This window comes from Pholis gunnellus, assembly GCF_910591455.1.
Source record: "Pholis gunnellus genome assembly, chromosome: 21".
NCBI classification, from domain to species: Eukaryota; Metazoa; Chordata; class Actinopteri; order Perciformes; family Pholidae; genus Pholis; species Pholis gunnellus.
In genome coordinates, this window is record NC_136548.1 from 2,027,697 (window position 1) to 2,039,893 (window position 12,197).

The following is a 12,197-nucleotide window of genomic DNA, read 5'->3' on the forward strand; positions in this document are numbered from 1 at the left end:
CATTGAATTTGTACTTAAGTACAGTACTTAAGCAAATATACTTAGTTATATTCCACCATTGATCATAACATTTACTCTCACCACTCACATCTTATCGAAACCGTACAATGTACTGCTTTTTATAAAGAGGTGGAATAATGACCGTACACGTACGGACCGAGTACACAGCTGAAGGGTGATTCTAGGTTCTGAACTGTGGGGGCAGTGAAGCTCCACGCAGCCTCGAGGCAGCCGGAAACAGGAAGGAGAAGATGCAGAAGAAGACGAATAACAACAACATCGACATGGCTGCCGACAGCGATGTGAGTTTCTTTATCCGAGTAACTTCAACTCGCTGCAGGAGTTCTACGTAGTTGTCTAAACGTTCAACGTGAACCTGTTTCTTTGTCTTGCAGCCCGAGTCCGAGGTGTTCGAGATCACCGACTTCACCACCGCGTCCGAGTGGGAACGGTAAGCGAGCGTCTCTCTGACGAGGACCACTGACGGTTTAGACTGCTATTACACATAAGTTCTACTTATTATTATGAGTAGTTAGTATTATGAGCTGCCACCATGACACACACACACACACACACACACACACACACACACACACACACACACACACACACACACACACACACACACACACACACACGGGTTTTCCATGGTCCCGATCGGTCCGCTTCAGCTAACCCATGATGACATATCGTTCGGCTTTCTGACTCACTGTGGGTTGGAGCACACCCTCAACACATCTTCTAGAACATGACCTCGCTGACCCACACAGACCCGGAACTGTGTCGGTCTGGCGTCTTCTCAAACAATCAACTGATTGTATCAAATCAGTTTCCGGAGTTTCATGCAGTTAAACTTGAAATCATAGTTGTAGTTGAACCTCATCACTGTACTAGTTTTGGACCAGGATGTCCTGTATTGGTGTGCCAGTGTAGGGTTGGTGACCTGCAGCCCTGAGGTGTATAGGTTGGTGAATGAAGAGCAGCAGCAGTGCAGACTCCACGAGCAGACAGGTTACAACAGAGAGATAGGAGACTAGAGATAAGCCCTGCTCTGTCTCTATAAAGTGTATGGACCAACCATTTGACTAATTATAATGGGTGTAAACATGCATGCATTGTGTGCAACACATTTAAAAGTGTTATAATTGGCTCATTCAATTAAATTAAAGTTTGTATAGCCAATACCACAAATTCACCTCAAATGTCTTTACAAGCTATGACGTCCTCTGTCCTTGGACCCTCATATCAGAAAAGGAAAGATTTCTCCCCTAAAACATTTAACAGGGACGAAAGGAAGAGACCTCAGGTAGAGCAACAGAGGAGGGATCCCTCTATCTGGATGGACAGAAGTGTGATAGATGTCATGTGTACAGAATGAACACATGACAGAGTTACAACACAGTCAATGCATATGATGAGAGTAGTAATAGCAGTAGTAGTAGCAGAAATATTAATAGAAAAATTATGACTACTAATAATAACAGCAGCAGTGGAAAGAATAGAATAAGAATGAGATAATAAAAGCAGTAATGTTAACTTGACTGGCAGTCTAGGCCTATAGCAGACTATCTAGGGGCTGGTCCAAGGCAAACCTGAGCCAGCCCTAACCGTAGAGCTGAGCCAGCCCTAACCGTGGACCTAAGCCAGCCCTAACCGTGGAGCTGAGCCAGCCCTAACCGTGGACCTGAGCCAGCCCTAACCGTGGACCTGAGCCAGCCCTAACCGTAGAGCTGAGCCAGCCCTAACCGTGGACCTAAGCCAGCCCTAACCGTGGACCTGAGCCAGCCCTAACCATGGACCTGAGCCAGCCCTAACCGTGGACCTGAGCCAGCCCTAACCGTAGAGCTGAGCCAGCCCTAACCGTGGACCTGAGCCAGCCCTAACCATGGACCTGAGCCAGCCCTAACCGTAGAGCTGAGCCAGCCCTAACCGTGGACCTAAGCCAGCCCTAACCGTGGACCTGAGCCAGCCCTAACCATGGACCTGAGCCAGCCCTAACCGTGGACCTGAGCCAGCCCTAACCGTAGAGCTGAGCCAGCCCTAACCGTGGACCTGAGCCAGCCCTAACCATGGACCTGAGCCAGCCCTAACCGTGGACCTGAGCCAGCCCTAACCGTAGAGCTGAGCCAGCCCTAACCGTGGACCTGAGCCAGCCCTAACCATGGACCTGAGCCAGCCCTAACCGTGGACCTGAGCCAGCCCTAACCGTGGACCTGAGCCAGCCCTTACTATCGGCATTATCAAAAAGGAAAGTCTTAAGCCTACTCTTAAATGTAACGTCGTTTATTACAGTTATTTCTGGGACAATATATCGTCCAACAAAAGCAGTTGCTGTGAGAGGCCATAGGCTCAGTCACTACTGTGTTACCTCCTTCTGCATTAGATATTGACTCAGTAGACATTTATTTAAATGAGAATCTTGGAGATTATTACTGAAACAAAAGTCTGTTATCAATGCGTGCCAGAATAGACTACTGTGTTTATCCAACCAGCTGCTGACGCTCATTTGATCTACCTCAAGGTTTGTGTCCAGAGTGGAGGAAGTGCTCAATGACTGGAAGCTGATTGGGAACTGTGCTGGAAACCCGACCCCAGAGAAGGTATTGTACTCTGATGAAGCCATACTTATTTAGCTGAACAACACCAGTGAGCAGCTGCCAGTAGCTTCTTCACCTTCACTCTGTTGTGATGCTTCATTATTTTATCACAGGGTGAATTCACCAGTGGCACCTGGGGGGAGAAGTCTCAGGATATTCAGTTTGCTGACTTTAAGTTCTACATAAGTCATTACTTCCTGAAACAAGAATGTGTGCAGGACAGTGGGAAGGACCAGCTCGAGGAAGGTATGCGTATGTTGAATGTGCCGTAACATGGAGGACACCGGATGAGTTAATAGCAATGTTTTAGCAGTTGCACTTTAAGTTAATGCTCACTGTTTTTTTTCTTCACAATTCATTATTTATATATTCCCTGTTTCCCATGTAACTATAATGGCCTTAGAATATTAGTTGAGAGGTGAGAGAGTCCCTCTAACAGTGAGTGTGTGGCGAACCTCTTCTTCTTGAGTCCAGATGCCTTCCCCGTGGCAATGCAGGACCTTCTGTGTATGAACAATGACTTTCCTCCTCGAGCCCACTGCCTGGTCAGATGGTGAGTTCCATCATTCATTATGTTTTTATGCAAAGAGAAATCAGGTACACAGAAAACGCGTTGACATTCAGTCCTGGTTGCTGTAAAATGTTTTACATGTAGCAGTTCAGCAATCAGATTTCAGCCAGACCCCAACCTTATTTTGGGACATGGCTTACTTATTCCAACTGTAGCAAGATTCTGCTTCCTGTAATTTAGTTTTTTTTTGTCAAGCATTGACTGTCAGGACGGTGGGAGCACAGTTCTTCCTTCCATCGGTATGTGTCTGAATTTTACAGTCAACTTAGTGTCCTCAGTCATTTTTAATTTTAAGTCGGCATTACTCATCGATGGCTGTTTCTCAACCAATCAGAGCTCTGATAGCAGGTTTAATAATGCGGACGTCATCTTCCTGTAATTAGTATATCAAATGTTTAATGAAATACTTTATAAGGCTTATGTTGACTAAGACTAAATATAGACAAATATCATGCTCCAGAGATACAAACTGGTTGCTAAAGAAAGACCAGGTGTGAAATGATAAACCTGAACCATCTAAGAAGTCCTCATTGGAAACTGTTTGGAAAAGGGCGGGCACTTTCAACAAAGATGTGACGGATGATTGGATGAACCATCAGTGAATCAAACTCTTACTGAGGTCAGTCATGAGAAGATCTAGAAAAGCCTTCAGTGTCGTTCTCTTCTTTCAATGTAGAAATACTCTCCAGTTCTGAGAGAACTGATGCTATAGCAGCAGCTACGCTAACCTCTTTAGGAGCCGCCATTGTTGTTTAGACAGTCTCCTCTTTGTGTCTTCACACACACATAAGCCCCGCCCCTAGCTGCCAGCAGCTCCTCACAGGATGCTGATTGGTCCGTGCTCGGTCTTACTGGACACTAACGCATTACTTGAAGCTAGATTTCAGTGTGATATGTGATCTCCTCACATCCCATGAATCCAGCTGCAGTGTGAGGTCATTGAAAGACAGCTAGGTGGGGAAAATGTGATGCTGATTATGTTCTGCTGTAACTGTGTCTCCGATGACAGGTATGGCATACGAGAGTTTGTGGTCATCTCCCCTGGAACCAACTGCGAGGCGATCATCAGCGAGTCCAAATGCAATCTGCTTCTCAGCTCCATCTCCATTTCTCTGGCCAACAGTGGCAGGTGAGTGTTCATCACTCAGGGCAGTGGGCTGCTTTGCTCTCAAATGTTTGTCAGTTTAGTCCAATGTGGGAAGAGTATTTCTAATTCTTACTGTGACACTACATACAACACACAGGTTCTTACAATCTATCTAGCTCAGGGTTTGAGACAGCAGACATACAAATCTGTTTCCTGTTCTTTCACATCATTACACAGTGAGCTGTAAGTACTTTGATTAACTGCCTTTTTAGCTGCCAAGTCACAACATAATCCCCACAATTAGAAGCCACATGATTGGTCGAGCCTCTGTGGGTTCCCAGCCTGACTGGTCTGGCTCTTCAGGCACTGTCCTTTGTATGCCTTCAGTGGCAGCCTCCGTCATAATGCCTCCTAACACCTCCAGCGCATTTCTTCAAAAACATCAGCTTGAAGTGGTCAAAGGTCAAGTGAGTTTATGGCCATAACTCCAGAATTGATATGCTAATTGTGTCAATTCAACACAAATGACACAGACGACATGGATGTGAACTCTTACTGGTCTGGTTGGCGGAGACACTCATCCCTGAGGCGGTATTTGTTGTTTGTTTTAGTTTTAGATCATTAACTTGTTCAAATCTTGTCAGAAACCCCAGAATGCACAGCTGAAAGACCAGATCTGAATTTCTGACAACAGTGTTGAATATCTGAAAGAAATGGTAATGAATGTTCAAAGGAAGTTTCAAATGGGACAGATTAGTAAAACTGAAAACATTACACTGCAAGAGTGAATTCATTATTCACTTCATTTAAGTCTTATGTTCAAATGTTTAATCGTACTTTCAAAATCATTAACGGTAATAATAACACTGTACTCACCAAGTTAACAGCTGAGATCTGGGAACACGGTGATGCTGAATGAGGGATCATTAGAGACATTTCACAATAAAAACCAAATCCGTTACATGTCAATATGGACATCTCGTATACTCTATTGTAAGCTTGGCTGGGTCACAGTTTTTTAGTTGAATATTTTATTTATGACAATAATTGGAAGTGGACGTTGTCATTTGTGTGTTCACATGGTCTGAGGTAGTTCTACATTTATTCAGGTAAAGAAATGTTGATGAATCCTGGGTTTGTGTGTAAAATGTGCACACGGTTTAAGGATTTGTGCGAACACACTGCTTAATGAAGTAATGTTGATGAGGTATCATAACTCATAGAACCAATGGTGGAAGAGACAAAAGTCAAATCCACTTTGTAAGGAATTGTACTTTTCTCTCTTTCTGTGTATCTTCAGAGGCAGCTGGATGTGGGCGGTGTCTCCATTGTAATGCCTGCTCCTCTTTGTCTTGTGCTCTCAGCCAGGTGCCCATGTTTGTGCAGATCCAGCAGAAGTGGAGGCGGGTGTATGCTGGAGAGTGCCAGGGTCCAGGTGTGCGCACTGACTTTGAGATGGTCCACCTCCGCAAGGTGCCAAGCCAGTACAACCACCTGTCTGGCCTGCTTGACATCTTCAAGTCTAAGATCGTAAGTTTCTTCCATCGATTCGCTTCTTGGTTTATAAAATATCTAAAGTCAGCCGCGTGCTTTCTTCAAGACAGTCACGCGGCTGAATGCATATTTCCATCATGGATCGTCATCACAAAAATAGAAATCACCCAATTTCACACCATCAGTTCATTTAATTATATAAAGTAAAACCAGAGTAACCATCTAAATACTTGACCACACACATATACACACACATTATTTGCTGAACATACGAAGAGTACATTATTAGTTTCATTTTTATTTGAGTAGTATGGCTGGCCTGACCCTTTTTATCTCACTATAGCTCATACAAATAAATAATAGTAAGTCTAATAATTAAAGGTCGAGTGTGTAAGTTCAAGCGAGATTTATTGGCAGGAATGAAATCTAATATAGTCAGCTGAAACTAACAATTGTTGTGTTAACGTTACCTCAGGATGAGCCCTTCACATCTACATAGGGAGCGGGTCCTCTTCAGAGTCGGCCATGTTTCTACAGGAGCCCTGAACGGACAAACCAAACACTTGCTCTAGAGAGACTTTCATGTGTTTATGTTACCTGAAGGCCACCGTAGTTCGCTACACACTTGGCAAGGGAGGGGTATTCAGTTGGTTGTAATCTGCAAACCCACCACTAGATGGCACAGAATCTTACACACCGCCCATTTAAGGCTTTAAATATTTATAGGCTTTAAATATTAGGACGCACACACACACATCAGCAGAAGTAGGGATTCATAAGATGACAATACAACATCTGAAATAGTTCTTTCTCTGTTGAGCAAAAACATCTGAACAGATCTGAAGCTCAACTCTGATTCTGTTCTATAGTTTTCTATAAATAGTAAACTTCTGATCAACCCATATCATTTTCAGCCTTAAAATAACAACTTCCAGTTAAGGGACACCCACTTCTGCTTTAAACTCCGCCCATTCCGAGTAAGGGTACGGATACAGATAATTCAGTTGCTTAAACAGACACAGATGCAGATGCTGGTGTACTCGTTCATCACTAATCTTTTCCTTCCCCTTTTGTCCTCAGGGTTGTACCCTGTCCCCTCTGCCTCCAATCAACATCGCCATCCGTTTCACCTACATTCTCCAGGACTGGCAGCAGTATTCGTGGCCACAGCAGCCTCCAGGTGGGCTCATACGCAACAGAGGAGGATGTGGTTACACGTTACCAAATAATCGTCATTTAATAATGTATTAACACCTTTGTATTCAATAGATGTTGGCGTGTTAAGTGAACTTTGTGTCTTCATGTCACACCTTTGTTTTTCACTTAAATGTTTTGATACGTTTGATGTGATTTTTTTTTCTCAACTCTAATTTCATTTTGGCCAACACAGTCACAAAGGTGTTGCAGGCATAGTGTCCTAAATAATTCCCTCGTTCACTCATTCACTGTTTCCTACACTTTACTCTATAATCTGTGTTGACGGTTGAGATGGTCATTAACAGGGCTGGTATACTGGCTCTATATAGCATGGTTAAAAGTCTACACAACCTTCATCAGGCACATTAACAAGCATGACAACAGCTTCTTATTTACAGCAGTAGATGCTGCATAAGTTATCCAGTCAGACAAATACACCTTCAACACATCACTCTGTCAATAGGTTAGAAAAAGACCACACCGTCAAATGAGTGCATTACAACATCCATGTAAGGACCTCAGAGCGTACAGAAAGCACAGTATTGAAAATCATGAGTTCAAGGAGAGACTATTCATAATGTTGACTTCAGAATGGAGCTAACCAGACAAAGACTGAATACACTGAATACCCAGATATGCTTTAGTAGTACTACGAGTAGTTATAAATAAACGATACCATCACATAAATGAGTTCATCGCCAGTATAAGCAAGAGTTTAGTAAATACTGACCAGGCTCCCTCTCAGCGCCGCCTCCTTCAGGAGCACTTTGGTTTCACTTGTGTACGGGTGGAAGTGGCCGAGCTGCCAAACCAATCTGAGCATTCATGTTGGGATGAATCGACGTGTAACATGTGAGAGACACAGACACTATGTAGCGTTGAGTAATTCTTAGTGAACTCTAAACTTGAAACAACCAGCCTACCTGTGTTTAGGGTGTTTTTAAGTCTATATTATGGAAGTGCTTTTTTTCAGAATCCAAGAATGATTGCAAAATAGAGTTTTCTGAAGTGACTACATAGTACATACATGTTGACACAGAAAGTCCCTTTATGAGCACTAGGTATCACACGGGATGATGTCAGACTGGTGGCAGGCTGGAGCTCCTTCCACTGTTTCATGCTGCGCGTCACTTTTGGATGACTACTGTTGTGTGTTTTGTTTGGCTCTCTGCAGACTTTGACACACTCCTTGGAGGTGAGGTGGGAGGGGTGGAGTTTGGGAAGCTTCCATTTGGAGCCTGCGAGGAGCCAATCAGGTAAAGGCATTGTAACTCAGATAACGGTACATTCCAGAAAACTCACAGTACAAACCACTGAAATGGATCTGAATAAACATAAGAATACATTGTTATACAATGAATCTCTAGATCTCTGTGCAAAACAAAATGAATTATTTTGTCTCTGTTTCTGGATCTTTTAGTGAGCTTCATCTTGCAACCACTTGGCCTCACCTGACGGAAGGCATAGTTGTGGATAATGATGTGTACAGGTAAGGACTGTCTCTGCCTCCACAGCAACGCCTTGTTTTCATAGATAAATAGATGGATACTATATTTGCTTGTCCTAGCAGCGGTACATGAAGAATATTTTCCTCGCCTATTTGCGGGCTAACAGTTGCTGCCTGCTGTTAAAAAAGGAGCTTCTCCCACCCAGGAGGCAACCTCCGGTTCTGCAGAGTGAAGCTGATGCGGAAGTGTGTTAAAGCTGCATTCTCTCTAATGTCCATCAGGGGGCGACTCCTCTGGTTGTATAGAAGTCTATGAGAAAATGACTCTACTTCTCTCTTGATTTATTACCTCAGTAAACATTGTAAACATGAGTTTATGGTCTCAATCTCCAGTATGAAGTCTTCTTCAATACAGCATGATGTTCATTTAGTAAATGATGGTCCATTTAGAGTCAAACAGACCATAAAACAGGGGATGCTTTAGGGCGGGGCTACACAGTGATTGACAGGTCTCTACCAGAGACGTATACGCCGTCTCTACGTCACTCCTCGTCAGTCCAGATATGGGAACTTCTGTTCATCGGTTGCAAAAAGTCAAGATAGCGACGGCCAAATCACTGAACTGGAGGCTCCATAACGTCCACAAACCAATGGGTGACGTCACCATGACGACGTCCACTTCTTATATACAGTCTATGGTCCCGCTAGGGCAGGAACTGACGTAGCTCCCAGACAAAAACAGTGTCTCAAACACCAGGAGCACAAGAACTAGCCAAGTGCATAATGGTTCTGTGCTGCTAGCTAAACGAAACAAACTGCCCTAGAAACATATTACTATAACAAACAAAGACGGGACACTTATTCATGCTGTTCTTTCAAAGATCTCATGTTGTTTACTCGGGAAATATTGTGACCTTGCTCTATTTAAACTCAAAGAAAAAAAGGAGAACTTTGTAAATTTAAAATGCTGTCCTATGGGAACATGTTGAGTGTCACTTTGCTTGATAAGTGAATGTTGTAACAGCCTCAGCATGTGATGACCTGTCAGCCATCCAGTCAGTAGGTCTGACAGTGTTTTCTCAAAACACTTTTTCATGGGCTTCAAACAAAATGAGTCAGCAACATACACAAAAACAAAAGTCTTTTTTAACCCAATATGCTCCCTCTCTTTGTGTGACCCGGCAGTGACCTTGACCCACTCCAAGCTCCTCACTGGTCCGTCCGAGTCAGGTCAGCTGAAAACCCTCAGTGTCTACTGGGTAAGATGAATCCCTTGATGTCCGATATTCTTTCCTATAAAAAGTGAAAATGAGATGACGCGGTTTCACGTCATCCTGTTTAAAGAATGTTTTAGGTTAGGAAGTGTTTTGGGATCTGCCTCACCCTGACTTCTTGGAAGACATTGAAGTACTCCAGCAACTAAGGAGGTTCAGTGGGAAGTGGAATGAGCTATCACCTGTTTTCCCCTTTTAGCTTGTTTTGATTCATATATAGTTTTTAGTTAGTATAACCTGACAAACATGGCATGCACTACTGAATTAACCCTTTAGTAGTAGCCCTAGTAGTCTGATGAGTTCCACTGGTGTCGGACATGGAGGCCTTAACTTATTCAACCTTTAGAATTAATTTAGTATCTCAGTTCCCAGCCCGACTGGAGTAGCTGGACTGCAAAAGTCATCCAGCTTTGGGCAACTGCTCTTTATGTTGTAATTTACAACAGCAGTGGCAGCAAAGTGATGTTCTTTTGATAGCAGCACACCTCTGTTGTTGGGCAGTGGAGGACGCCAGGCTCTGTTCTCTCCACTGGATGTCTCCTCCAAACTTGTCATTTGTGCTCCTTTTTATATCCACTTCACGTACCCAGTGGCCTTTTTCAGGTGGAAAAGAATATTGGGGCAACAGCTACTTTGGACAGATGCAAAATCAGAATTTTAGAATGTAAGCAGTATAATAGGTGCAAATAATGTTGGAAGGATTTGACCATTCTTATCTTCCCGTGCAGGCGACTTGCTGACAGAGTTCTTTAAGCTCTGCTGTAGGAAGGAGTCTACAGAAGAGATTCTGGGAAGAGGATTGGCTGAAGAGGAGGGCAAAGGTCAGGTCACTGGCTGCACTGATAGCTGCACGAACACTGAAATGTTTCCCTAGAGCCTCTTATTACTCATCTCTTCAAATCAAAATACTGATGTTCCATCAGAGATGCAATATACAAATACACAATGTATACAGTATCAAATATTAGACGGTATCTGTGTGATTGTAAATATCTGCTTTTTTTTCCTTGCAGAAAATAGTGACATCAGCTCTGCTCTATCGAAGCTGACGGAGCCAACAGCAACAGTGCCGATCTCCAAACTGTCTGTCTCCAATATGGTGCACAGCGCCCGCAAGCACATCCGACGCCACAGACGCACTGATGAGTCACCACTCAACACTGATATACTCAATTCTATCCTTCTGGTAAGGGTTTATTGCTGCATTTGGGCTAGTAATATTATTACATTACTAAAAAAGTATCCAATTCATTTTCATCTGCTTATCCGGGACGGGTCACAACGTTTTCCAGCTCTTCCTGAGGAACCCCGAGTTGTTCTGATTTTGGCCGCTTGTATCCACAGTCTCATTCTTTTGGTCACTAGCCAAAGCTCATGACCAGGTGAGGGTCAGAACATAGATGGATTGGTAAATAAAGAGCTTTGCCTTTAGGTTCCGCCTTCACCACAACAGTCTGGTGCAACGCCGGCATCACTGCTGATGCTGCACCAAGCGTTCTGTTCATCTCACGCTCATCTCACGCTCCAAGACCCATAGATGCTTGATCTCCTTTGGCTTGGGGCACTAACCCACTCCCAACCCAGAGGTACTAAGGAACCACGGCCTCAGACTCTAATCCCTACGCTTTACAGTCAGGCTCGTAGCAGTGACCCCATAAACATTCAATGAAATAATACCTCAACAATATTTATTATTACACATTACAAATTGAACTGGATGAATTATAAATAATACAAACTCTAATAATAAATAAACGCTCTCTCGTAAAATAATGGTTGGATTAAAAAAATAAATAAATACAATAACAGCTTATATAAGAGCTAATAATAGCTTTACATTCAATTCATTCAGGTGTAAAGTGATGTCAATCAAAAGAGCCATGATATTATATTATTCTCATCTTCTAAAAATAGAAATTTGTGTGCAGGGACTTTATCTGTGGTTACTTGTACCACTTGTTTCTCTTAGATTGTTTATTATCTGTGACTTCATTTCAGATGTGAGTGGGTACGTTTGCTCATAAGAGTTATGCTTTGTCTCTTTATTGGCGCTTCACAATAGCGCTTTTAATCATCAAGTCTCTGAACATATGAGACGTACTGCTTTTGAACTGGTTGTGGGAATAATAAACGTATAAGAGTCCGTCCATTCTTGTTTAAAGGCTCTGGTTAAGCTGTCCACATCGAGCACATCAATAACTTCTCTGACTCACATACTTTTTCCAACTGTTGAGTCTCTCTCTGTCTCTGCTGTGTGTGTGAATATCTCACTCGAGTCGAGGGCAACGCTTATCGGAATACACATATGTGATAGATAGATAGATGGACAACTAGTGACCCCTGGTATAGAGCCACAGCCAGGATAGAATCAGAATTGCTCTTCCTGGAACCACCCCGGCCTCCACTCGACACTGAGGAGGCGTGTCAGCCAAAACACCCCAACAATGTCCAGAGACTTCAGCATCTCAGGACAAATCTCCACCCTTGGTGCCTTGCCTTTGAGGAGCTTTTTGACTTCGTCAGCACCCTC

General features: G+C 43.3%; 1 protein-coding gene across 1 annotated transcript in view; it reads left to right on the top strand.

The window, feature by feature from the left end:
* The first annotated feature begins 264 nt into the window (after positions 1-264).
* The window catches only part of rab3gap1 (RAB3 GTPase activating protein subunit 1), a 29,877-nt gene continuing 17,944 nt past the window's right edge, over positions 265-12,197 (top strand). The window contains exons 1-13 of the mRNA XM_079183295.1: positions 265-302; positions 396-451; positions 2,522-2,600; positions 2,711-2,843; positions 3,072-3,150; positions 4,178-4,297; positions 5,620-5,785; positions 6,830-6,929; positions 8,121-8,202; positions 8,367-8,435; positions 9,579-9,652; positions 10,396-10,488; positions 10,681-10,853. Coding sequence (XP_079039421.1) covers positions 285-302; positions 396-451; positions 2,522-2,600; positions 2,711-2,843; positions 3,072-3,150; positions 4,178-4,297; positions 5,620-5,785; positions 6,830-6,929; positions 8,121-8,202; positions 8,367-8,435; positions 9,579-9,652; positions 10,396-10,488; positions 10,681-10,853 — 1,242 coding nt within the window. The 5' untranslated portion in view covers positions 265-284. The remainder of the gene's footprint in view (positions 303-395; positions 452-2,521; positions 2,601-2,710; positions 2,844-3,071; positions 3,151-4,177; positions 4,298-5,619; positions 5,786-6,829; positions 6,930-8,120; positions 8,203-8,366; positions 8,436-9,578; positions 9,653-10,395; positions 10,489-10,680; positions 10,854-12,197) is intronic.